The sequence below is a fragment of the Falco biarmicus genome, chromosome 5 (genome assembly GCF_023638135.1).
Source record: "Falco biarmicus isolate bFalBia1 chromosome 5, bFalBia1.pri, whole genome shotgun sequence".
NCBI classification, from domain to species: domain Eukaryota; kingdom Metazoa; phylum Chordata; class Aves; order Falconiformes; family Falconidae; genus Falco; species Falco biarmicus.
The window spans coordinates 74,008,327-74,035,581 of NC_079292.1; the positions used below are offsets into that span (position 1 = coordinate 74,008,327).

General features: G+C 38.5%; 1 protein-coding gene across 11 annotated transcripts in view; it reads left to right on the forward strand.

Moving 5' to 3' along the window:
• Positions 1-27,255, forward strand: part of SOX5 (SRY-box transcription factor 5) — a 297,069-nt gene that overhangs the window by 176,091 nt on the left and 93,723 nt on the right. For 7 of the 11 annotated variants that reach the window (XM_056340467.1, XM_056340470.1, XM_056340476.1 and 4 more), the window contains one exon: positions 16,936-17,059. In XM_056340467.1, the coding sequence (XP_056196442.1) occupies positions 16,936-17,059 (124 nt within the window). The remainder of the gene's footprint in view (positions 1-16,935; positions 17,060-27,255) is intronic. The other 4 variants (XM_056340469.1, XM_056340471.1, XM_056340474.1 and 1 more) reach the window with 1 other exon arrangement.

A 27,255-nucleotide genomic window follows, 5' to 3' on the forward strand; every position in this document is an offset into this window, starting at 1 on the left:
GGTTTACAACAAAAAGCCAATCTTGAACCTAACTATAGACGGCCTGTCTGTGTTCTTGTACACAAGGCGTGTGGGAGCGCAGTAAATATGCACTGGACTGATGCGCTACGGAGGTTTTATTGACTTGTTTAGGAGAGGGATGCTACTTGCCACTTGTGCATTATGCTTGATATCTTCAACTAATAGTAATAAAACCTTTATGCTGCCTTGTAACGTATTGTATGAAAGCAGCATGTTTTTAAAAGTCTGTTTAAATATGTTTTGGAGTATTTTCAAAGAATTACTGGTATACCTTTTTGAGTCCCTCGGCCTGTAAAACTGCTTCATACCATAGGTCAAATAACCTCACAAAACTCACCTGAAGTAACTTTTCCTTAAATAACGTTGTGATTGGAGTCTAATGTCGAGTTATTTCAAGGCTACATGCAAGTGTTGTGGGCCGTGTTAGGAAACTGTGAATCCTCCACTTCTGTTAATAAAACCCCTTTCAATTTTGCCATCATGGGTTACAAAACAGAGAACCTCAGAAGTCCATCTGGCCTAGGACTGAGTACAGGTAATATGGCAGCTCAGTAATGTTATGTGAAAAATTGGGAAAGTAAAAGGCATGTGTCTGTCAATTGGCTGCAGAGAAAATACACTTCTGAGAGATTTGGGGTTATACAATTCTATCCCTGTTCAGACAGGAGAGTGTGCTGTGCAAGTGAAACTGTCAGAGGTGTGTGATAAATACTGTTTGCATTCTGTTTTAGATTTTCCCTTGGGTATCACCATCTCTTGTATGGTGCATGCCTATACGCTTGCATATGCGTGTGGACTCCTGTGTGTGGGGCATCTGTTTCGTGGGTACTATGTGTATAAATATATGTGTAAATATCAGTACATGTGCACATACACACACATTTACATTTTAAAATAAATACCAGAAATGAGATTTATAGATGGCTTTCCTCATTTGCTTGTGTGGTGTGTGAGACGTGTGCACACACATCTACTGGAAAAATGTGTGTGTTTATAGTTCTGTATGGGCACAGATGATGCGTGTGTGTATACAGACGCAGACAAACATGCACTCACATTGTAATACATTAGATGCACTTAGATCTGTAGGACTCACTATTGACTTTAATTAGCATATAAGCATAGGATTCTTGTAAAAATAATTGACTTAGAGTTATTCTTGCATTTTTCTGAGTACATGTTTAACATTTATCTTGTCTGAAGTGAGATGTAACGGAGACTTATTCCACTGGTTGAGTCTGAGGAAAGTTATGTCCCTGGAAAAATCAAGGTACGCAGCTAGACCAGCCTGTGGGTATGCTTTAGTGGTCCTTCCCTAACGCTCTGTCATTTCAAGCCATGACAGATATTGTTAGATCATTCTCTTGAATATATGCTGTTCCAGGAGAGAGCCAAACCACTGCAGCTCTTGAAAAAGACTTCTAAGCAAAACAGGCATTGCAGCGCTTCAGACGTTATCATCACAAAATAAAGGTATCAAAACCATTTGATTTACTGAAGATGTTTCTTCGTGATTACTTAATGGCATGGTGGGAGTTTGAAACTTGTCATTAATATTGTCTATTGTCTAAAAAATACCTTCTAAGTGCTGCTTGGTACTGAGGTGACCAAGCACCGCATTATCGCCCGAGCATGGGTCTGTCTCAACGTATTGTTAAATTTCTTGTGTCAGGACATTCTACCGTGCAGCCCTAGGGGACCCTACGAAAGGCGTTTGCAGGCAGGAACTTGAAATAAGCACAGCCTCAGCATAATTGTAGCCAAACGGTTCCACAGAAGGAGTGTCTGTGTGTGGAGTCTGAGTGTCCAGCTGTTCGGAGGAGGATTATGAGGGCTTTAATGGAGAGCACAGATGGAATCGGTACTATTGTCCAGAGTATTCTGGGGCAGAGGCTAAAGTGTGAAGGATGATCACTGGAGAGCTGATTGGAAAGGAAAAGAGAAAAAAAAAAACAGTAAGAAAAAAAGGGGGGGGGGGGGGGTGGAAATCCCCTTGTTCTCTAAAAAGCAAAGGGATTGATGCTGTCCAATGGTGAGGGTGCAGAGGAAATAGTTCCCAAAGCTTGCTTTCATGGTTAGCAGGCATTGTAAAGATGGCACAGGTCATGTGTTGTGTGCAGCTGTTTAGAGGTTCTTACAGAACTGTTAGAGACTTAGCAAGGCCCATTATTCAAGGCACTAAGGCAGTTTTACTGGATATGGACTACTGCAATTGTATAAGCTCTCCATTGTGTGAGTACTAATTTAGAGTGCTACCATAAGCCAGCCATACAATCCATGCTTCCCATGAATGAATGAGTCATCTTGATGAAAAGGCTCAGAGCACACAGCTCTGACTTTTAGTCTTAAAGGGACATGATGTGTTCAGAGTGGATCACATTTTAATGAACAAACTCGCTGGCAAAACATTTTGGGTTTGAACTGCTCAAATAATCCTTTTCTTTTTGAAGAAAGGTATCGTACCCAGACTTTAGATAGATTTTCATTTGTCTTGCCACATATTAGCCGTATTTGTAGTTACTGATTTGTTATGGGATATTAAAGTGTTACTAACGTGCTTGTATAAACATTACAGGTTTCAAGGCCACTCAGTAATCCAGCGATTTATGTCCTAAATCATTCCTTTAGGTGCCAAGGAACCCCGTGATTGTTTTCTACAAACTCGTTTGGCTGCAGAATGCAGCTGTTTTTCATTAATGATGTCCATGCACATACCCAAGCAAAGTGGTGTTGTGTAGCACTGCTGTCTTTTTTATTTCCTTAACTGTGAAGAATATGAGAACAGTATTAGGATCTCAAACATAGCTGCCACATTGTTTGGTAGAATGATTTTCTGTACAGTTCTTACCTGGATGTCTTAGGGTCACATCAAAAAATAGGATTTGCTCTCTGGTAACAGGACTTGCATAGCCTTTGAGAACATCTCAATTGAGGGAACCAAGGGCGCTTCCTGAGTTCATATGCACATCCTGTCCGGCCATCATTTAGACAGACCCTCTAAGAGCCTTGGTTCAAATATAAGATCTGGAGGCTCCTAAAGACACGTAGCACCTGATGATGTGATCCGAGAGTTTTCTGTATTTCTCCTTCTTGCATTCCTTGAAAATGCTCTGCTCTAAACACCTAAATGCTTAGCTCCTGCCTAAGGGTCATTGCAGTGCAGAAACAAGGCAGAGCAGCACTGGCATCACCTAAAAGGCTCAACCAACAGTCATGGTGCCTCAAGGACAGTGACTGGATTATAAAATGTAGCTGCTTTCTTTCCAACATACAGCAGTTAAAGAAGGGATAGTCTTTTTTTTTTTTTTTTTGTGCAGTAGCCTGGTGAAAGCTTAACAGTTACCTAAGAAATGGAAAACACTGGATTGGGGCTTCTGTTTCCGTAATGAAATTCACATTGTGTCTTCCACACCTCAGGAGAGATAAGGCCTTTCTCTGCATCTGAAACTGGGCTTCAAGCAAAAAGACACATACTGTTCATGTCATACATAGCTCAGTGTCCTGCTGATGATGGCATTTGAGCCTGTGTTCTGCTCCATGGTGTTATTTTTTTTAATTAATGTTATGTTTTTTAAATTAAGTTACTTCTGCCGAGAACCATTGGGGTCAATTTGTATTGACCTCAGCAGAGCAAGGACTCAGCACAAAGTTCCTACAGGTCACATTTTGCCCTTAAGAAAGTAATAATTATTACCAAATCCCTTTTCTGAGCTGAATACTACTGGAAAACTCAAGGCTTTTTAAAAATCAAATATTACTTCAAGTTTTCATCATGTTTACTGCTGGTTTCCTTTGTGATCTCTCTTAATATCAACCTAAGTTTATTGCGTCAGCTTTGTTTAATTAGTTTAATTTTACTTGTTCAGCAGCATTGCCAGAGTTGTAATTTTCAGATTCACAGCTCTGAATGAAAATATTCCCTGTGACTGGCAAGGCAAAACAAAAACAAAAGCAAAAAAATGAGTTATTAAAATGTTTGTATTTGCTTAGGTAAAATACATCAAGAACTGAAATGTCATTCACTTTATTGTGAATCAGGTCTGCCACACAAAGTGTGTTAAGTGTTAATGCCTAAATGTAAATAAAATAAAAAGTGCACCTACTTCCAGTAAGCATTTGCAAAATTGTTTGTCTGGCAAAAATATTGGGGGTTTCAAATAAATCTACACATCCTCAGTCATGCCAGTGAGTGAGTGAAGACTACTCAAGGGCTTTTCCTGCTCTCCCTTCAACCAAGCTCAGTGGCATCAAGTGCTGTCATGTCTTGTGACATGATGAGAGCCATGAGGTTCATCGGCTCCCACTGTCACATTGGGGACGTGGCTGTCCTATACTGGCATAAAATAAAATCGCTTATTTGCGTTAGTGAACCATAGTAATCCCCGATTTTCAGTTGTACCAAGCATCTAGCCCCAGAGACTTTTCTGGATTAAAACTTTGTTCGCTGTCTCAAACGAGCCTCAAAGACATCTCAGGAGTACTTTATGGCCAGCAGTGTTTCAGTGTAAACAGTATGAGGAATAAATCAATTGATCAGAAAATTTCTTTTATTGCTAAAGAGAAACAGATGGCTGAAGAGCAGAACTTTAAAATGAATCCTGAATGGCCATGGTTTATGCTTAGAACAGAGTAGATGGATAACATCACTGTAGTGTTTTCAGAGCATTTTATATTGCACCATTATATCCCTCTCCCAGACACATCACATCTACCTTTCTCTTTAGTATGCAAATTCACAATTAAAAGCATTCAACAGATAGAGATGAATAAGCTAGTACAGTGTGCTGCTAGTAATTTATTTTCATTAACTGAGAATATGTAGAAGTACCCCAAAGAGCAAAGAGATGCTGGAAAGTTGTAATAGATAAGAATCTACTGACTGCCTTTATGTAAGACAATAGATCTTGTGAATATTCCACTTCCTCTCCAGGCAGTGAGCTAGTATGGTTAACCAAAATTGTTGAGTAATTGTTCTGTGGTTGAGAACAAAATGCTGAATTAAACTGTTCCCAGCACAATAATTGTGTGATTACAGCATTTATGTTGCTGGCCAAAAGAACAGTCATTAGGTTTGGAAGACTTACCAAAACCACAGGCACAGAAAAAAAAATGCAAATGACATGTAAATTGTCCTCTAATACCTATAGTGGCTTAAAAATTGAACTAGGAGTATGGTATGTGTATATTTAAAGGCAGTCAAACCAGAAAAATATGATTGTACATTCAAGAACTACTTCAGACTAGGAAGAAAACACCCAAAGATTATTAATTTTCATTATGTTGTAATTTTCCCCCCTCTTGTGAGATCCTGCACTTCATATATTATGCGTGTATTCTGCTTTGTGAATGCTATTGTATTTTCACCCACTGCATACCAATCAGATATTGTCTGGGAGTTGTAAGGTACGTAGGACTCCCACACCTAACTAAATCTTGGGCCAAGCCGATTCAAAGAGCAATAGGCAGGGGAGCAGGCAGCAAATGTTCATCTGATTGCTGTAATCCACCAGTAAAATTAAAAACTGATTTATGATGATAGGGGCTTTTGTGAGGTAGAAAATTTTCTTCTCCTTTGTGTGGTCCATATCTAGAAGTGCCAAAGAAACAATTACATGTAGTCTTTCCTTTTTCTTTTTCTTTTCTTTTTTTTTGTTTGTTTTTGCTTGTTTGTTTGGATTGTTGTTGGCTTTGTTTTTCCACATATTTTTAATATTAAAGGAGGAGGAAGACAAGAACTGAAGGAGACAGCGAAGAAAAAAAAGACAAAATGTTTAGGGCAATCAAAATTGTTGTGCCGGCAGTTCAGTGCAGTAACAAGCTGCAGAATTTGGATAGCTGACTACCTGGCTGTACACAGAAATCTGACAATGAGATGTCTAAACTTCATCACTGCATCTACAGTTAATTGTGCTTTAACTGTATTGCTGTCACCAAATGTAGGCACAAAATAAGAGACTGTCTTCAGTCCTATTCAAAAACTGTTCCCAAACAAAACTTGTGAAAAACATTTTTGTATGAGGATTTTTGTAACGAGGAAAAAAAAAGGCATCAGGAGATGAATGGAAGAGTGCCTACGTATCTATTTAAATAGTCTTTCTTCTGCAACTTGAATCCATTTCACTTTTAAAATTGAACTTCTGATGGTAAAACGGAATGCTATTGAGGAAGAATTCCACTGGCAAAGGGGACAGTCAGAAACACGTCTGAACAGCTGAAAGATTGAAAAGAGGTCTTTATTGTGCATTTCCCTGGGCAGTAATTAGAGGCTATCCAAAACTAGAAATGTGTTTTCCAAAGGGGTTTCTACTAACATTTGGTCTTAGTTTTCCTGGCCATTTGTCCGTCATGTTCAAATGCAGGGGTTTTTGAGACCATGTAGAAAGCAATAAAAATATAATATCAATAGTAACAACAACAATAGTGATAATGATGATAATGATGATAATGATGATGATGATGATGGTAATAATAACAACAACAATAACAACAGCAGCAGCAACAACAACAATAATAATAATAATAATAATTATAATAATAATGATAATAATAATACCACCTTCAGGAAAGAATTACATTGAGTTGTTGTAGCAACTAGTGCTCCAAAACTGATGTCACTGGAAACCAGACTTACACTGAAACATGTATCTGATTTAATGATAATAAAATTGGGGGAAAGAGAGGGCATTCAAAGGGATTAATCAGTGGATTTAAGTCTTAAGATTTTCAGAGCAGACCCAGCTCTGCCAAAGTCTACACTGATCATGCCATGAGGAATGTTTCTTTCCCTGTACTGTATTAGATTGTATATGGTTTTATTAACTATGTCACTCAGCTTTTCCATTTAAAGAAAGCAAGAGGAGGCACAGACTTTTAGTGCAGAATTTGTTTTCTGAGTCCTTTATGTCTATTTTTTCTCTGTCTTTCTAGATGGTATGATTTTAAGTGGATGACTTCGATAGGACTTTCATGTTTGTTTATACCATTGCACTATTCAGCAGCCAAATGGGTTTTGAATTTCTTCCCACCACATGATATTAAATAACCTCTGTTTCTTGCCCACCGCCTACATGTTAAAATTGTTGTGTTTGTTTTAATTAATGATCTTCCACTTGTCAGAGATACTGAGTGAAAAACACATCTTGAAACCTTAGGGGTTTGTTTGAAAGAATACCCCTTCTTCTCTCTATAGTAATGTTACTTTAAATCATGTTAAGGCAATCTGCACAAAAAAACCCCAAACCAAAACAAAAAAAATAGTTACTGTAAGGCAGAATTCTGATGATCTCTTTGTCTTCTGTGTCAACTAATTTGAGTAAGCAAGATTTCTGTATTAAGGGCTATAAAGTAGAATTGTTTCATATTAGTTGATGAGATTTAAATATTTTAGTGTAATTATGTATAGAATCATTACAGTCAGTGTGTCATGGGTGACTCATTATGAGTGGCAGTGAAAGAGTTGAAATAGAAGGCCAGATTGTGGTGATAGTATAGTGGAAGAGCGTTAGAGGGGGAGGTATCATTTCAGTAACAGAGGAAAGCTTTAAGGACCTGTCACTTCCCATTACTGGTACTTACCATGGCTACCATGGTAGGGATGAAGGAAGGCTAGGATGAGAGATGGGCTTGCCTTGCAAACCTTTTACTTTCCACTGAAATACCACAGCATACCCACTTTCTTAATATTTCATCCTCTCTTACTTTATAGCCCCTCATTTCATCAAGCAGTGAGTGAACAGTGGGCTGAGTACTACCTGTGATTCACAGCCTTTCTCCAGAAGTGCCTTAGGGTCATTAATAAAATCATGAGTCTCTTAAGGAAGGCAGTCCACTATTAGTGGTTTAGGATACTGATCTGTTCATGAATTTGTACTTTACCATACATCATTTTAAATAAGTGGTTTCCATTACCATACACCATCTTAAATAAGTGGTTTCCATATTAGAACTGTTCTCCATGTTTCAGAGGTTAAAAAATTATTTTCTTGGAACAGTAGACAGAAAAATATTACTGCAATTTATACATCAAAGTGATGAGTTACTGGTGTTTGAACATGTTATGGAAAAAACTAACAGTGGGTAAAGGGGGAGGGGTGGCAGCTGGCCTTAACACAGATGCCTCTGAATAACTTTATATGACAAAAAATACCAGTCAGACTTGCCAGCATAATGGCATCAGCATGGCTCTTGCCACCCATTTCTTGATCTTTTGGGGAAACTGCACCAAAGAAATCTTTAGTAAGTTCGCACCCCAAAAACTGCATCACTTCAGTCTACATAGGAGTAAGAACCACAATTAGAATAAATATGTTTCTTTACCTAAGCTGCATTCTGAACCTGAAAACCATCTTGGGCAGGTTTATATCCAAGCATTTTATGGTCTTGTTTGTATCCTTTGCATGAAAACATACACAATACTTTGGGTCAAGATGAGCCCAAAGGCACCTCAAAAGGCCTGAAGAGATAGCAAATTGGGGCATTTCTCCTAGCTCACGGAATTTGGCTGTCAAAAAGCAGCCAGACTTGCTGCCTGTGCTGGCATGTAATACTACAGTTTATTTCCTTACCTGAATCTGTTCACTTCCAACATTCACTGAAGTTCTTCAAGACATTTTTGCAGGATTCCTCTTCCTTTTCTCCCCTCCTTTCTAGGTCCCACACTAGTGCTGAGCCTTGCTTCCCATTCCTACTTGTTCTTGTAGTCTACCCGTTGATTAATAATGTTGAGATTTGCAGAGTCAACCTTCTATATGTTTAAAAAACCCTGTGCTCTTACAGGAAAAGTCCTCTAGATTCAGCACACCTTTTCACTGTTGTACATGTCGCACTGTTTCTAACAGCCTCAAATAGAAACAGCAAATAGAACCAAACACAGAGCTGACACAAACAGTCCTGTTTGCTCTTCTCCGCTTCCTCTGCAGCAGTAGTTACTACTGAACCTTCTTTCCAGAGCTCTTTTGACAGCAGTCCATGATACTGTTGCACAAAGACTTCTGATCTGGTAAAATGTGAGCGCTAGGTATACCAAAGAAGTGACTTTAAAAAGAAAAAGATCTGGGTTAGCACACACGCACAAAACCCAGCCACTTCAGTCTTTTTAAACAGAATCTGGAAAATCAGAAGGAAACTATATACAGGTGACTTCTGGGAGGCTGATATGAACAAGGACAAGGGAAGTATACTTATTTTTGTCCTTGATTCTTTACAACATGTACAAAAACCCCTGTAGTTCATTACAATTTGAACAACTGAACCAATATATGAAACATCAGCTAACTGTAAAAGCAGTACACATGTGCAGCTCAAGAAATTATCCTACATGCTGTCTTTTAAAACACATCAGGAAATCTCACACCTGTTTTCTTTTCACTGACAAATGTTACGCTGAACAGCTTACTGCTAGAGTGATCAGCACTGGTCCAGACCTCACTGGGAAAAGCATTAACCAAGCATCTGGAAACTGTGTGCTCCATCATACACTGTGAGGTAGCATCAGTCATTAATCTAAGCTCATAGATTTTCCAGTTTGAAAGGAGTGACTTTGCAGATTAACTCTTGCTACTTGACAGTTGTATTTAGGAGCAAGTTGCTATTAGCTAGCAAAAATACAAATGGAGGACAATATACTGTATAAACCAGCAGTTTTGACAGCTGCAAGTTTATGGCAGGTTTTCCTTATAGTCCTGGCTTATTCTTCAAGGAAGGGTACTAACATTTAAACAAGGAACCTAGGTGCTTGGAAGCTATGGCATGAGAAACATAGTGTTTGTGTGAATATTAAGTAAGGTGAAATAGGTCATTTTGGCTCAAACACTTGTCATACCTCAAAAGCTGATTTTGTGTCCTCTGCTAACTTTAACCTCTTCATGAAACAAATGGCTCAATCAATTGATCTTTTTCTTCGATAAAAAGGAAAGAGCAAATTATTTTGAGTGTTGCTCTTGAGCTTGGATTAGAGAGGGTTCTTTTGAGAGTGCACTTCAGTCTTGCAGTGTAGCTGTTGCCTGAATTACAGTAGCTTGCTCTGAAAGTCCTGGTTTTGCCAGAGGACCCCCCCACACACACACTGGGGTGTTATGTAGCCTGGAGCAGCCATTCCTGCATGAACCCTTAGGCTTTTGACTGAAAACCGCTGCATATTGGAATGAATTACAGTTTGTGTTCTTTTTATTTCAGGTAGCTTCTTCCTTTTCTGTTGGGCTATTTGCTCAAATGCCGTTGTGGCAGAATTGCCCTCTAGATAACTTACATGCTAAGTGGCACAAGCATGCTTCTTCTTACACATCATCCCAAATGGGAAAAAGTCATCTTACTGCTTTTCCCTTTTCTTTCTATACCAAATCAAATATAAAAGAAGTATTCTAAAGTTCTTTATTTAAGTTGCATAAATGAGTAAGTATACTGCTTTTTGCTTTGGAAGTATTCAAGAGATGTTTCTTAATGCAAAAGGTCCTTTCGGCATATGTCCTTCAAAGTGCTGTTGGAGGTGTTTGTCTCTCACCAGCGCATTTTGTTCTGTAGGATGAAGTGGAGGAGGTAAGCCTTTGGAAGCAAGTTATCGACATGGAAACAGCTACTGTCTGTATTATTTAGCAGTTGAAGGCACTTCTCTGCACTTCAGTTAAAAAGGCTAAGCATGTGTTCACTTAGTAGTACTTACAGACTTTATAATGAGATGAATTTGAGATGGATGCTGGTAGTGACACCTGGATTCTCTCGCAGGACTGAGCAAAGAGAGAAAGTTTCCAGCATAAAAAGCCTTGCTTTTTTAAAATGAAAAATGTTTATGTTATTCTCTGAGATGCATTTCAGTTTTTCTGAAAGTTTGTTCCTTGTGTTTTCCTTCAGCCAAGTTGCATTCATACCAAGTATTACCTGTTAACGATTGTCTCCATATTCCATCAAACTAAGTTTTTCCACACTATCACTCCAAATAGAGCTCTTCTATGCTAGTAGAGTTGTTATGGGGGCATGGGGGTGTCTCCCTAAATAGCCTTTTTTATTCTTCTTAAAAGATTACCACTATAAGAGCATGATTTTTCTACAATCACTATCACTGTTTCCAAACAATTGTGATCTGTGAGGTGCTACTGTTGAGTGAACTGAGGTACTCAGATAGGACGAATTTTTGTAAATATTGGTATGAACTGTGTAAGCCTCATGCAGCAAAGGGAAGAATAATATTTAGGGCCACTAAATCCACTGCAGAAGAATTTTCAGGTAGAAATCAGGAAGAGAAAACCTTCACAAAATCCTTTGTCTGGATCCCCTGTAGCAGTATGTCTGGCAGATGAGTGAGCTGTTCCTCGGTAGTAAAGGCAGAGTGTTTGGTCAGAGCATGGGGTGGAGTGGGCGTGCTGTGTGTCTCCTCAGTGTCTTCCTCTCTGCATCTCTGCTTCTTGGCATCCACCTTCTATTTTGTGTCTTAAGCACTCACTAAGCACCCCATAAAAAGCCACCTCAAACTCAGCAGGAGAGTGATCATTACATTACATTAGGATAGGCAAGGCTCCCTGCCGTATAGATTTAGGACACACTTATGTCGATTTAGGGAACTGATGTAGGGAAGAGAATGAGAACAACATTTACTTTTCTTATTTTAAACGTCACTGTAAGGGAAAATAGCAGATTGTAGTTATATGAGGACATATATTTTTATTTCCCTTAAGATAGATGTAGGGGGGTGTGAGGGAGAGAGAAAGAGATGGCCAACACATATGCTAATTAAAGAATCCGGTCCTTCAGCATAGTGTGCAGCACCATGAGCCAAGTGTTTCTGGAGGAAGGGGAACTGATGCAATTAAACATGTCATTTCTGAAGGACAGATTTAAGTTATTGCATGTTAAATGTACATTACATTCTTTCATATACAGTAGAAGAGATGCTTAACTTATAAACAAGTCACAGGCAAGAAGATATTCATACAACAGTTTGAAGTTAATAGAATCACTCATGTGCATCCACTGTTCAAGGAACAAAAAACCTGAACTTCTTTGAGGCAGCTGAGAGTAACTCAAATGCAACTAAAAATTAGCCACACTGCTACATGAAGAAGCCATGTAAGAGATCACTTCAGCAAAGATTCTCATACAGTGGTTGAAGGGCGTCTTCTAAACAGCTCAAGAGTAAAGTACTGCTCAGAGTTTTGTCAGGTTGTAGAGAAGTGAGTGTTGCTTTTAGCAGCCGTTCTTATTCACACTGAGTAATTTGTTACTCTGTCACCAGTCTCACCAAAGCGGATAGAATAGTTTCTGAAGAATTAGAGGTGGGTGGAAGAGCAGTATTCGCTCCTCAGTGGAAAATGTTACATATGGATGCCAGGAAATGTATTAAGATATTTACCTTGGAGAGAGGAAAACTTATATAAAAGTTTATGCTAATAAACATGTAATGAGCAACTGCGGAAATGAAATTGGTGGAAGTGTATAAAGATAAAACAAATAAAACTAATAGCAGCTGCTATGTTAGGGGCTTAAATTTGTTGAAACTATGGGTTTTTGTTACTTGAGAGATATTAAAAGCCTGCTAGATTAAGCAAGAGTCATGTGAAGGGGGGAAATTGTGAACTTTTAATTAAAGACTCTGTCAGGATGCATGGGCATAAAGGACCAAAGTAATGTCATGCATGCTATCCTGATTCTGGCATTTCCTAAGTCTTGAATGCCTAACTTTGCAACCTTAATGCTTCCTTCAGCTATTTTGTCTTTGTAACCATGCATACAGTGACGCAAAGTGCACGTGACATTTACAGAAAATAAAGTAGAACTGTAGTTGTCAAGTGTTTGCAATCTAAATTTATGTAAGTCACAGCAGGAGGTAGTAACAAACAGTAGGGGTAACTGTTAAAAACATACTGCTTAGTCCTTAGGTAGCTGTGGTAACCATAGTATGTTCCTAAAGGTTGGTAGGAGCCCAGAATTTAGGCGGAAATACTAAAGTTATAATGGAGCTGGGAATGCTGGGAACCTAGCTGTGGCTACACTGGATGCACGTCTTTGTGCAGTTGGATTTGTTATGGTCAAGTCATAAAGGACGTGCATAGATTTGTGAAGATGCTGGCCCAGGCTTCAACAACTTGGATCGGTTCCAAGTTTGCTAAGAAATTTCTTTTGATAAGGATAAGTCATTTAAGGGCAGATTTGTCAAAGGCACTGAAACAAATAAAGATACAGTGAGGCACCTCCCAAAATCAAAAGTCTCTCCAGGAAACTGTGGGTGCCTCAGTTTCCCACTTGGACAGTAGATATACTATTAGTTGTTTCTCATGTGCTCATACGGTTTTTTCAGTCCATCAGTCTTTATGGGTAGTCTCCTTTTTGGATTGTTGGTGACAGATATGAAGGGTCCCTGATTTTGATTTAGACTCTAGGTTAAACTTGGTTGCAGTTTCTTCCACTCCTAAAATACTCTGCTGTTTCAGAAGATGACTTACTGTCCTCATTATGAATCAGAGAACCTTTACTTTCCTGGACTGCTTGAACTCTTGTGTATCTGTTTTCTTAAGGGGATTTATTTCTCATAAACTAAATGTCAAGTGGTATGGTTTATGTCTTTCATTGCAGCATGGGCTTCCTTCTTGCCCCAAATTACTTGTCAGAGATATGTGACTGAAAGTATGAATTCCTTAAGTAGTGAATTGATTGTATAGAATATTATGGCTCTCATGACATTCAGTTTGTTTTCTTTGTTATTTTATGTACAACATATGCCTTTTCTGTGCATACCATGCTGCTACACTTTGTGACACAGTACAAGAATACTTCTGGTTGATTGGATAACATGGTGATGACATTCAAATTAAAAGAAAGATTAGGGAACTGTGTGATCAGTTGACATCATGGCAATAGTATTTATAGTTAAAAAACATGCCCTTGAATGATTTTATCTGTATCATCCAGGCTAACATCATAAAGTAGATAAGGAGTTACAATGAGAAATTGTAGCCCGTTAAATCCATTTGGGAATTTTGTGAGGATTTCAACTACAATTTTTGCCTCTAGGAAATTATAACTAAGAAGACGTAATCATGTAGAGAGACTGACAAGTGGAGAATCTTGACAGCTATATGCATTTTTAGATTGTTAAAGATGTGTTTCTTTTTATGGACATATATAAGTCTGTTAGCAGAACAAATATGAAGGACCTGAAAAATAGCTCGGATTGTAGTCCATTATGTTCAAATTAGAAATACAGTATCAACAAGTTACTGTCAAGAAAACATTGGAAAGTATGTAAACTGTACAACAAAAAAACATTTGTGAGAGATGTAACTGATGTAGTAAGAGCTTAAAAAAAAACAAACAAAAAAAAGGAAAATGCCCTTCATGTAAATCTCAGAAGGAGGGCCTGTGTTCTGTGCCACTTGAAACAATTATATCCTAGCAATTCTAGGTAATAATAATAAACATAACAAAAGTTAAGATGTAGTAGTTAAATGAGCCATAAAATAAATTACGAGTCCGTAATTTATATTGTATTGTGTCAGGTAATTGGATTAAAATAAACTAATATTTACACTTATTTGTATTTGGGAGGGAATGAAGTGTAGTTGTTTGAGTGGTGCTACATACATTTCGTCCTGGAATGAAAATCACATTGTTTTGACTGCGTTATTTCTGTATCCATGCAAACCATCCTCATCACTCTATAGTTCTCATGTCCTTAACACAACCAGGGTTGTGTCATTTGAAATTAGTGGGTATAAGGCCCCTTGGAGAGATAAAGAGGAGCAGCGATTTGAAAAAGTGAAAGGCAGCAGTCAGAGTTAAGAAGAAAGGGCATGTTCCTGGTAAATGTTTTCCTAAATGGGAATTTTTCAGTGTGGTGTTTTGCTCGTGTATTTGGCAGTCACTTAGAATCAAGTGCAGACTTGTGCTACATTGTGGGCTTGGCAATGACAATTTGTGTGTGTGTGGTGCTTTAGTTATATTAGCCCTGGAGGCAGAGTTAACACTTGCAGTGGGACAAGAGTATTTGCAGTCATCAGAGAACTTTGCAGTCAGCTTCAATAACATCACTCCATTTTTTTCACTTTTTTTTTAACATTTTTTTTGGCAGCAAAGCTCTTAGTAGAACCATCTGTCTTTCTATTAGTGTTTTTGAGTCCTGTTTTGAAGCTTCTTTGCTTGGCAAAGTCACTTTCATCCTTGGAAACCATTTAAAAAAAAGTTCTGTGGCTTTTTGCCGAAGAAGAGTACTATGCAAAAATTCCACACGGCTGTTCATTTTTGTTCTAAAAGAATACAGTTACTTTGTCTTTGTCTTAAAAACAAAACAACAACAACAAAAAAAACCCAAACAAAAACAAAAACAAAAAAAACCCAAAAAAACCCACCAAACAAAAACAAAAATAAACACATGAAGAAGTGGCAGACATTGGGCAGTTCCAGGATGACTGAGAGGGAATAGCAATAAAATCACATTTTATACTTTTTTATTCCCCAGCAATGCAGTTAAAAGTATGTATGTCTTCTAGTTAACAGGATCAGAATAGGAGAGTACTAGGGTAGAAAAAAATGGATTAAGTTAGTTCAGTGAGTGGAGCTACATCTACTCTAGCTTCAGTCCCAATCTTAATCTCCCACTGCAAGAATTTCCATCAACAGCACTCTTGAACTCCATCCTTGAAAATTGTTTCAGACTGTAAAGATGCAGTCAGTACACACACAGGTGTTGACAGGTCCTGGCATAAAGAGGTTGCCATCCCAAATTTTGTACCACTATTCTGTCTCCTAAATGTTGGGTGAACTGAGACATCTCCTGGATCTTCAGGAGATTAAATTAAAATAAACTCAGGATGCTAGTCTGAACCATGGCATCCAAGGAGCTGGTACAGGTTCTGTTTTGCCAGTTCTGCTATGCAGGCAATAACAAAGGGAGTATAACCTTCTTATGCCTCTGGCCAAAGAAGTTTGTGTACCAACACTCTAATTCTCCATGTTTCTTAAGGCTGCAGACCACAAACAAAATTTTTGTCTTTGATAACATGTCTACCTCTGATGCCTCAGCTTCACAGCGCCATTGAAAAACTAGATGACCTCTCAGAAAATGAGTCAGTCTCCCTTTACTGACTGATCTGGTCAGTACAGTGGGGTTTTTTAATTAAAACTAGCCATTTGACATTTTAATCTAGCAAACTTTTTGTCACCTGTGTGAAACACAAAGATGATGTCCATTTCTAGCAATTAAAAACTCTGACAGAACTGGGTAAAAGCAATATTATTAGACATTGTGCCATGGCCAACTTCCAGGTTTGATGACTAATTTCTGAATGTCTTAAGTCCCCTGCAGTATCCACTTACAATATAATATTTTCCATTTCCTGACTTGCATGGTTGTGTACAGTTGCTGTGCAAAGTTGAACAGCTAACACTTCAGACATAGCTGTGTTTTGTTTGTGAGTAAAGTGTCTCAGCCTTTTTTCTTACCATCTTTGAGACTTTGTCTTTTCACATGTACAAATAAGTGCATGTATATGGGCAGAAAAATAGTATTGACTAGGCTGTACGCTACTTATGCACATACTTGTACTTCTGTGTGTATGGATCTTTGTGTTTGGGCTCAGTCAGGGTGAAAGCTACTGCCTGAGACAGAGATATTGTTACACAGTGCAATAAAAGAGAAGAAAAACCCAACCTGCAGTCAAAGAGAAGTGAGGCATTATGGGCTGTGGGGGGAGTAATTAATTGGTATATAGATATGCGTTAGTGGAATCTTTCGATTTATTTTGGATTAATGTAATTCCTATGAAGTGCTTTGGTAATTAAGAAGAGGCTGAATAGTTGATGCTACTGGAACACCCCATTATGGAGGAGCATATTCAAACCTGACCTCTCAGATCAGAAGTAAGAGAAAGCATGTAAGCAGACATTTTCCCCGGAAAAAATTCCATGTTTGATTTTCCCTCTCCTGTTCAGCAGGTCCAGGGTCAGCTGCCTCCATTAATGATTCCCGTATTCCCTCCAGACCAACGAACCCTAGCAGCAGCTGCACAGCAAGGATTCCTTCTTCCTCCTGGTTTCAGCTACAAAGCGGGATGCAGTAAGTCCTGTAGATTTTTTTAGCTGGAAGTGGGTGTAGGGCAAAATTTCATGCCAACCTGTATAAAAGTATCACCTCTCTAGCCTGATGGACAAAGCCATTAATTTGCACAGATGAGTGTAAAATAGAGGATTAGTTGTTGCCGTATGAGAAAGGGTTATCAGCGATGATTTATGTGTTTCAACATAACAGTGAAACATTACACACAGAGAGTGGATCTGTGTACCTTCTTTATGACAGATCTTTCTGAGAAGTGAACGTGCTCACAACCACACATACGTACATATATCTGAAGAGAAGCTATTGGAAACTTCCTGATAAATTTCAACACTGTTGTAAGAAAATATGTTTTTCTCCTGAAGCAGCCTGCTTACTATTTGTGAACTGAAGGCCTATTCTAGTCTCTTTCTTCACACAGAACTCACATTAATCTCAACGGGGGTTCTACAGAGATCAAAGATAGCATATGCCTTTCAGTTTGATGGACTAACACAAACTATGAGTATATTTACGAGAGCCTAACACTAAAAAATGTAGCATCTCCTTTTTTAATCTTTGAAAGATTTGTATTGTTGTCTACAGTCCCCAGATTTTTTTTTAAATTTTATTTAAGCCTTCAATAGGATTTCGTGTTCCTGTCTACAGGATGATAATAAATACAAGTTAAGGAATAATCAAGGAATTCCATTTCCATTAATAGCCTTAGCTAGAGCATGGATTTCGTAGAGTTGTTTTCATGCATTTGTGCTTGTATAACTCTTCTGACATCAGTTTCCTACTGAGTTATCTGGGACTTGACTGTTCTACCATTCTTTGTCTCTAGCATGGGTGTTTAGCTTTATTATGTCCATGTCAGTGTGTCCACCTGTATCAATGACTAACTCATGAATTCATCAGTTGTTTTGAGTTACTCAGCACTTGCCACTGCAGCAGTTTCATAAAATTAGAACATATAAAGATTCCTTCAGTTAAACTGGCTTATACCATAATTTCAGATTTCTTTCAGTTTCTGTAACATTGTAGATACAGTACTTGAATGCGAATTTGAGTTTCTTTGGCCACTAATCCCTTTTCCAAATATTTTACAGACTGGGACCACTACTGAAAATTACTGTTCAAAACACTTCACATCCCTCAGCAGCTGCAGTGCCAAAGCATAGGCTCATTCAGTTCTTCCAGTGATTTCAGTCAGTCTCTCTCAAATGGGAATAGTAGTGATTCACATTACAAAATGTTTAACTGAAAGCCACACTGAATATGAATGCTACCACAACTGTAGGCCTGGAAAAGTTCAGGAAAGCACCCCATTAGATATATCTGGCAGATTAAATTAATTCCATGTTAATGAAGTCTGGTGTGGATAGAAGGAGTTGAGGGGGTTTTTTCCCTTCATTTCACTGCATGTACATTAACTGTAAGACAGTCCTATAGCTCCTCACATCCATGAAGTACATATGACATTACATGTTTGTATAACCTTGAAAATGAAAAAGAAAAAAGAGCAAAGTTGCTGCTGCTCCTGGCAGTAAGGCTTGGAATTAACTGCATGCCAAGGTCTAGGACTGAGCAGAAGCCAGTGGAAAAAGACGGCTCTGTGTTTGGTGATTCCCTGGCATGTTTGGCTGAATTTGACTGAGAGGCTGAGGAAAAGTGATAAGTAGTCCAAAGGATTTTTTCTTTTCACTCACAGTTTAGTGTACACAAAAAAGCATATATGGATTTAGCTACACCTAGAAAGCTTGTAGCAATGAAGAACATAGCTACTTTAAAACTATAACATGTTCACCTTAAGTAATCTTTTTGACATGCCATGACACATACTTCTCCCATTTTTCTGCTTGCCCTTCTGTGATCAGTACCTTTGGCAAAGATGTGGTGGATTGTAAACCAAAGAGCTTTGGATAAAATTTTCTAAAGCACCTGAGTGATTTAGGAGACTAAATCTTCATTTGAAGAGTCACAAAGGCACTAAGGATAGAGCCTCAGGGATGTTTAGCAAATTTTTGTACTGTAAACTTTAGTACAGTCACCTGTGATAGCCTAAATTGAGGTAAAGTGGGTACCAGTGTGGCACTGCAGCAGGGAAAGTACAGCAGATTAATTTGCTCAGCTTCTCAGCACATTAGAGGCCTAACTTTCACTTTTGTGTTTGGATACGAGGCCTTCCCATGAACTTCTGAAGACCCTGCTACCAGCATCTTTACCTGACTGCCATTATATGTTTTGAATTTGGCTTATGTACATTTTGACAATGGAACCTCACTTCCATATCTTCCTGGTCCCTTTGGAAAACCTGCCCTTTTGTCTGGACTGATAGATTTTTAGGATTATTTTTCATGGTTGATCAATAGGAATTCTGTAGTGATGATTCTGTTATTTACTAGCATTAACAACCTGCACGTAGGGACGATAAAAAACTCCATGGGACAATTCCGTTCCAGTCACAAAGAACCAAGAACTATGAAAATTTTCATGTATTGTTTCTCAATAAAAAGGGAGATATGAAAATCTGGGGGAGAAGGAAGAGAGAATTGTGACAACCAGTATTTTCATAATTAACTAATGGTGCTGAGTGCCTTGATTATGGGTATCTGGTTGGGGACACCCTCAAAGGGACATTTACACTGTTACATGCCCTGCCTCTTTGAAAAGTCCTATCTCCAAAAGAGTATCTCAAAATCTGCAGCATGTGGTCTGAGGCACTGCTGATCTCTCATCAGTTGTGCTATTGGTCACACCTGGTGACTGGGTTACTTGCAACCTTCTGCCTGCAGGCCAAGTAGCTGAAGAGTGAACTGTCTCTGGTTGCTCCTCACTGTGCCTCTAACTTCTGACATGCTGGAGAAGCTTCTCGGTTAAGCACGACCTAATGTGCTTCTGTCCAGGCTGGGATAGCAAGGCCTTCCTGTTAAAAATGCTTAAACTGAACTGGCTCATTTCAATGGAAACGTGTTGGGAAGTGATGAAACAAGCAGCTTGGTCGCAGTGGTAACCTTTGGCAGGGGGCTGTGACTGGAGATGGTGGCCTTTTCAGCCTGCAGCTGGAAGAGAATGTGTGATCAGGCCTTGAGGTCAGTGAAGAGAAGAAGTGATGAGTATCTAGTTATACTACTATTTCTGTTTTGTTCTTAGATAATGAAACCAAACCAAAATGTTCAGTGCTTTCTGATTCACTTGTCCATGCTAGAGCAATAGAAGGTCACATGTATGTCTCCCAGTGGTTTCAGAGAGTATATGAGGGAGGGTTCCTCAGCCAGTGCTTCCCAATGGACTAATAGCTTATCCAGAGAGACTGTGGAAGGGAAGAGTACTGTTTTCTCCACACGTAGTTCCCTTTCTGAGGATTTGGCTGAAGATAACACAAAAATAGTCATAACAGTTCATAGCAGGGGTCCGTTTAGATTCTTCTCATGGAAGATACCTAAAGAAGAGTAGAAGAACAGGGCAACAGTACTTTGTCTTCCTATACTCTACCAGATTGCAGTGGCTGGGCACAGGGGGACCTTCTGACCCCGTGGTGGTATCACTGTGTGAGAGCTATTCTGTCTGTTACTGAAAACAAGGAGGTTTCTCTGCTTGGGTTCCCACCTGACTGGAAACATTGTAGACAGCTGAAATGCTCAATAGAATACAATGTATCAATCTTGAATATGTGCAGAGCAAAGTAGTCACACTTCTCCAAATATTTTGCAAAAATGGGTAAATAGAGGGAGGAGAGGGGTAAATATTTTCTCCATGGTTACATGGCAGGTCATGGTCTTTGGCTTCCAATTCAATGTAGTAAATTTCCTTTTCTTTCTTTTTCTCCATAGCAGATCATGCTTGGGAGTGGCTTGGTTTTTCATTTTGTTTTGTTTTTTAAACAGATGGTTTGCATTACATAAGGGACAATTTACACAAGTTGACACTTCCCCTTTTTTCTCTATGGCATATTGTGTGGTGGTAAAGTTGGCAAAGAAAAAGGGAGGAACTTCTATTAGCACTACATTTCTACTTGACAAAAAGATTCATAATCTAAGGTTCCAGTTGATTTTTAACCTCCATACCTAGATATCATTGCATGGTGTTTAAAATGTTTAATATTGTTTACAACCAAAGCATTTTCTTTTATGAGAAAAATAAGTTGGCAGTATGTGATAGACTATATTTTCCGTGACCAGCAAGAAAAATACTGGTTACCTACTTATTTGCTACATACCTGGTTATCCATTCACTGCATGCTAGTTGGAATTTAAGTATTTTGATTTTTATGCAAACCTCTTTATATGTATTTTATTATACACTTAATATGTAGTGTTTATATAGATGTATAATGCAAATCTCTTTATAAAGAGTCGATGTATAAGAGTGGGGTGTTAACTAAGTAAGTGACCTGTGGTGTGAGCACGTATTAGGAGTTAACCCCAGTATCCCAAGTATATGAATTGGTTTTAGCAGCAGGTGAGCACCTTCCATTTCAGGTGATGTTGAAACCAAACAGAGCCTGATTATTCCGTTTCCCAAACTGGGGCAAAGCTTCTTCCACATTTAGGCTATGCATATTGGCTCAGGTCATTTAACCCCTCTCCTTTTATTCTCAGCCAGCATTCCTTAACCCTGTCATTTGTTACTACAACTATTACTAGTTCAGCTCCACTTGTGATACTTGCTAGATAATCTACATGACTCCCAGCATTTTAGCAGTGGTGAGTGAAATGTCAACTCTGCTGAGGTCTGAGGAGCTGTTGCTGTTGACTTCACTGAAGTCAGATTTCACACCAGATGATACAGATCTGCTAGGGCCACTCATAGAAATAATTAGAATTTATTTAGAGCTCATTAATATTTGTGAAGTGCTCTGAAAGTATAAAAACAGTGTAAGTGATAGAAGAGAAAAAGTTTTGTATTGTGCCCTTTAAAAACTGCATAGTTCCGCCTCAGAGGAGACTGCTTTTTAGTTGTAGGTAGTGTAATCCTTCTATTAATGCACATATATATAGATTTGCATGTGGAATGTCTCTGCGGCGTAAGAGAAAATTGTCTCTCCTGTATAAGAGATAATAAAGGGAATGAAGTAAGATTTGGGAAGAAGAGGCTGCTTCTGGCTACCTATTTACAGAAAGGGCAGGAAGAGTTTGGCGGAGAACAGTGGTAGATTGGGTATCTTCAACACATTTAAGCAGCAGGATGCACCGGGGCAGAATGCTTCCCTGTGGTACTTCCGTGGTTCTACATTTGCAGTTTACAATTGTTTACAATTAGTTTTCCGCTAAAAGACACAGAATAGCCCAAACTTCGTAAAGAAGATGGGTCCTCCCCAATTAATGGTGCTAAGTGAGATTAATTTTGGAAACCGCACTCCATTGCTTCTTCAAGCGTTTGGTGATCACATTAAAAAGGAAGTGGAATGTTGACTTACAGCAGTGTGGTGTGTTGTATTGGCCCTGCGGTATTTCAGTATGATTGGGGATGTTGAATTCCAGATAGCTTCTTCTCTGGAGCATGAAGAACAACATACTTCATTTTCTAAACTGACGTGTGCAGGAAATAGAGTTGTATGGAGATTTTTAGGAGTTTCTCAGGAAAAAACAGTTACTGATTCTCTATTTCTGGAAGTGGGATTGACCCCAAATATATTTTCCAAGTTATTTGCAAATTCTCAAGAAAGCTTTTAGGTAGCCTTTTATTTGCTGATACCTGTGTTATTTTTATGGAAATACGCCAGATTTTGGAAAAAAAGAATTGTTTTGCTTTGCCCATTCCTCCTCTCCCCTGTGGATAATTTGTTGTAACAAATCATATTGTGTTCTCAGTCAGATGTCATCAACACGTGGTTTTCTGAAAGTACTTTAATCACTGTTTCAATCATATCCAATTAGGGGGAAAAATCTGAATATACAATAGGTACATTGTATGTATCCTACATATCAGCTCGTTGCTGCTGGAAGGGTTCTAAATAAAATAATGCACACATAGTTATTGATAAAATACCTAATTACCTCTTAAAATCGGCAAAAATGTGTGAGATGAACAAGCCAAGCCTAATAAAATTAAAATATGCTGAATTTACTGTTCATCTATATGCTGAAAAATAATTCTGATGTCCGATAAAAATGAAACTCTCAGTTAATTGGTTCCTCGTAGAGTACAATAAAATTAATGTTTAGGAGTTAACTACCATAAACTTCCTCAGGGAAATTTGCTGATGTATCTCTGTTTTTTAGTCAGTCACATGTTTCATTGTTTAATGGAGTATCATGTGGACTGTCTTACAGTGTTTCTTGTGCTCAGTGTCCATGTGTCTGGTTTCTAAAGAGACTGAGCACTAATTTCTGTTAACTGTGTCAGCTGTATCAGCTGACATACAGATCATTGACAATCACCAAATCACAAGAAAAAATATTGACATTGCTATGCTTTTATCAAAATGATAAAAATAGGAACCATGTGTTGTGAGGACCACATACTGTAGCTTCTTTATAAAGATGCTAGTCATCTTTCAGGGCTACTGTTTATGCCTCGGAAAAGAATGAGCATATGACTAAACCCTCATGTTCCCCCCAGGATAAGAAAAGAGTAATAGCATTGTGGATAGAAACAGCAAAAAGGAGGAATTTTTGGTAACAACTTTGTCTTTTAGCATACATGAGAACGTGTCACTTCTGTAATGCTGCAAATGCAACGGAAGGCATCAAGACTTCAAAAACTAACAGCACAACTAAGTGTTTCTGAAAGACTGTTTCTAACTGAAAGAATTCCATAGCCCCTGATCTATGTGTTGCTTCTCACAATGATGCTAATAAAAGCAAAACAGGCGAACAAAATAATGGAGTTCTGTGAAAACAGGCTGATAGTTTCAGTTCAGTTTCTAGGCCGTAAAAGGTTTCTGGTGTTACGGCACTACTATTGATAGTTGGGCAACAAAATTAAAGTCACGATTTTTAAATTCATGAGCATGTACAAACCTCTGGGGAAATACATTGTCTTTCCTTGGTTTCCTTAGACCTTTTGAATGACTCTCATTTGTTGAACAGGTATAATAATTAAAAAAAAAAAATCATAGGATTATTCGGGTTGGAAGGGATCTCAGGAGGTCTGTAGTCCAACCTCTTCCTCCAAACAGGGTCATCTAGGAGATACAACCAGGTTACTCAGAGCTTTATTCAGTTCAGGGCCTGAAAACCTTCAAGGACAGAAACTACACAACCCTGTTTTGACAGCCTGTTTCAGCATCTGGCTGTCCTCATCGGGAAAATGTGATCCTCTCTTGATTCACTTTGTCCATTGACTCTTGTCCTCCAACCAAACACTGCTGTGAGGAGCTTGACCCTGTCTTGGTGATCACCTTCTCATAGGAACTGGAAGGGTCCTTTTAAGTCCCTCCAGAACTATCCCTTCTGTAAACTGAGTTATTTCTCTAAAATACACAATAAGCTAATCCCATGTAGTCAGCACTTGGTCAATGCTGTCTGTAACTATTTTCAAAGAAAATCAGTGAACCGGTTTGGATTTCCTTCTGGAAGCCAGTGGTGGTATCTTCTTCATGCTCTTTTTCTTATTTGTCTAAATCCTTGATGCCTAGAGCAATAAGTCAGGGAACACTGCTTATGTCTTTCACAGCCTCCCACTATGCTCTCTAAATGTCCATCATCACACCAAAAAACGAAAAGGAAAATGGTGATGAGGATGAGAATGAGAATGAATGAATGGTGAGAAGAGATGCAGTGACTTGCCTGTCAGCCATTAGCTGTGATTATTCATTATAAATATACTTAAGTGATATATTGAGTGTAAAATTATTGTGGCTTTTTCTAGAGCTTGTAAAAAATGGGGGGAAGATAATGTAGAATTCCTTTTCATTCAGCAGAATCTACTATATGGAAATGTTAATTCCAGTATTTTTCATGGAACTTAGTTTAGCATACTGGTTTTGGAAATTACAATTTAAGAATTTGGTTTTGTTTCCTACTCTTTATATTCTTTACACTGTTTTCTTTTTTTCTTCTCCTTCCATGACCTCAAACTTTTTTCACTTGCTGTCCCTGAAAGACAGGTAGGAGGAAAACAGTAAGTTAAAAAACTGATGGGAAATAAACCCCCTACTTCTCCTCTTCTGGTATCTTTTTTTTTTTTTTTTTTTAAAAGAAGAAAATTTCAGGAAAAAAATCAGAGTATTTTATTGTTTCATATAATCAGGTTCAACTTAAAAATCCTGTCAAAACATTACAATTTAACATTAGCATGTAACTTGATTTATATAGCAAGCAAGACAATTGTGCCTGCTCTGAAGAGCTTGCAGCCTTGTCAGTAGACAAGACAAGACACTAGGGGGGATTACACCATGAAGGAGAATAAATGAGATGAGTGACAGAGGAAGGAATACAAAAAACATCTTATGAGTTTAGGTGACTGGTACAAAACACAAAATGTTAGATCCTCTGCTTTCTTTTATCTTTTTTTTTTAAAAAAAAGTCTTCATTTTTTTAGCTTAATAAACGTCTTTGATAAAATTTTGCAAAACATCAATGTTTAAGAGCTACTGTTGTATTTTCGCAAGTATACGATGATTTAATATCCATGAGCTTGGTAGCTAGTCAGTTGAAAATTAAGTTCCTAAACACAGGGTTGTTACTTTGCGTTTTGGGACAGGATGTCCACTTGGCTCGGTACCACAACCAACTTTCGCAGAAAAGTGTTTTCAGTGGAGGATGATAGGGAGAGTTCATAGAAAAAGTGGTTTAAAAATGAATGTACTTCATGAAAAATCCTCTTGTAAGCAAGATGTTGGAAGATTATTTTGGGCAAGGATGAAGGTGTGATTTGAAATTGAAAGAAGTTGCAGTGCATAAATTATCAGGAAAGAGGTTCTGGGTATGTTTGTGGAAGACGGACCAAAAGAAGGATAGAGAAATAAAGAATTAGCACTGAATTGAGGGATCAGCCTTGCCTTCTTTCTTCCCTGAGCCACTGGCATTCTCCTTTGCTCGCAACGTGCACCAACACCTCTAACATACCCCATCAGCTCCCCCAGGGCTGACATATTCCTTTTACTTCTTTCGGTGCTGCATCACCAGTACATACATCCTTCTGTGCTCTTTTCATGTAGTCAGTCTTGAATAATTCTGTTCTTCAAAGTGATGCCACAGAGTAGCTGGGAAATAATTAGAGAAGAATATGTCAGCTAATGAAATAATTTTTACCTTGTTCTTACAATAAAAATCCCAGCCTTTGACCTGCTCCAGATTTTACTATATAGTGTACTAAAGAAAAGCAACAGCAAAACTTCTCTCTCGTGCTTTGTTTATAAGAAAAGTCCACACATAATGAGAGACAGTTTGGAACATGAAAGACCTGCACAAAATGCTTCTTTTGGTAGCTGAAAGATGCAGGGAGGTACACTTCTGCCTGCGTGCATTAGTAGATTAATAATGAACTTTGTAAACAGAAATGGAATGTAGTCGTTTGAGAACGTATTGGTGTTTTGAGTTGTGCAAACTTGTGAGTGGCTTGGGAAATACCTGTTTTTAATAACTGTATATCTTGCCTCACATTCTTGAAATGTTGCTAAAGCTTTGGAAAAAATGTAGCTAATTTTATATCTAAAAAATTCTATTTACTGAAGTAGTAATGAAATAGTTAAGATATGCATTTCCCAGTCTTCAGAATTAACTAAAAATGCTCAAGCCAAACCTTCAGTCTGAAATGGGAATGCAAGGGCAATAGAAAGATGTATCATGTTCTAGAGTAACGGCAAAGAATGAGCAGGTATGTGTTTGTCAGAGGAGACTTGAGGCCTTTGTTAGTATTTTGAGGGGAGTGCGCCTGCACCATGAGATCTATGTATGTAAGTGCTTGGCCTCCTTATGGATCTAGAGCCTGGAATCCTTCCCGGGGAAGAGCACTGTCTGAAGAGCTTCTGTGTGTTTTAATCTTGGCTCTTCCACTGGCCTGTTGAGTGACCCAGGGCATGGCATGGTGTTTGAGCGTATTCTTTGCTCTCTCTTGGAGCATATTCTTTGCTCTCTCTTGTTATGGTATCCTGTGGACAGTAGGCTCCTCCTGATAGAGGTGATCTTCCGCTAGACATTTGTACCAGGGCAGACACAGTGGACCACTAATCCTGATGGTATCACTGCTCGTTATTGTACCTTCCTCCAGCTTCTTTGCTGCTGTGTCTGTACCGTGGGAGCAGTAATGTGGATATACTGTGTATGAGT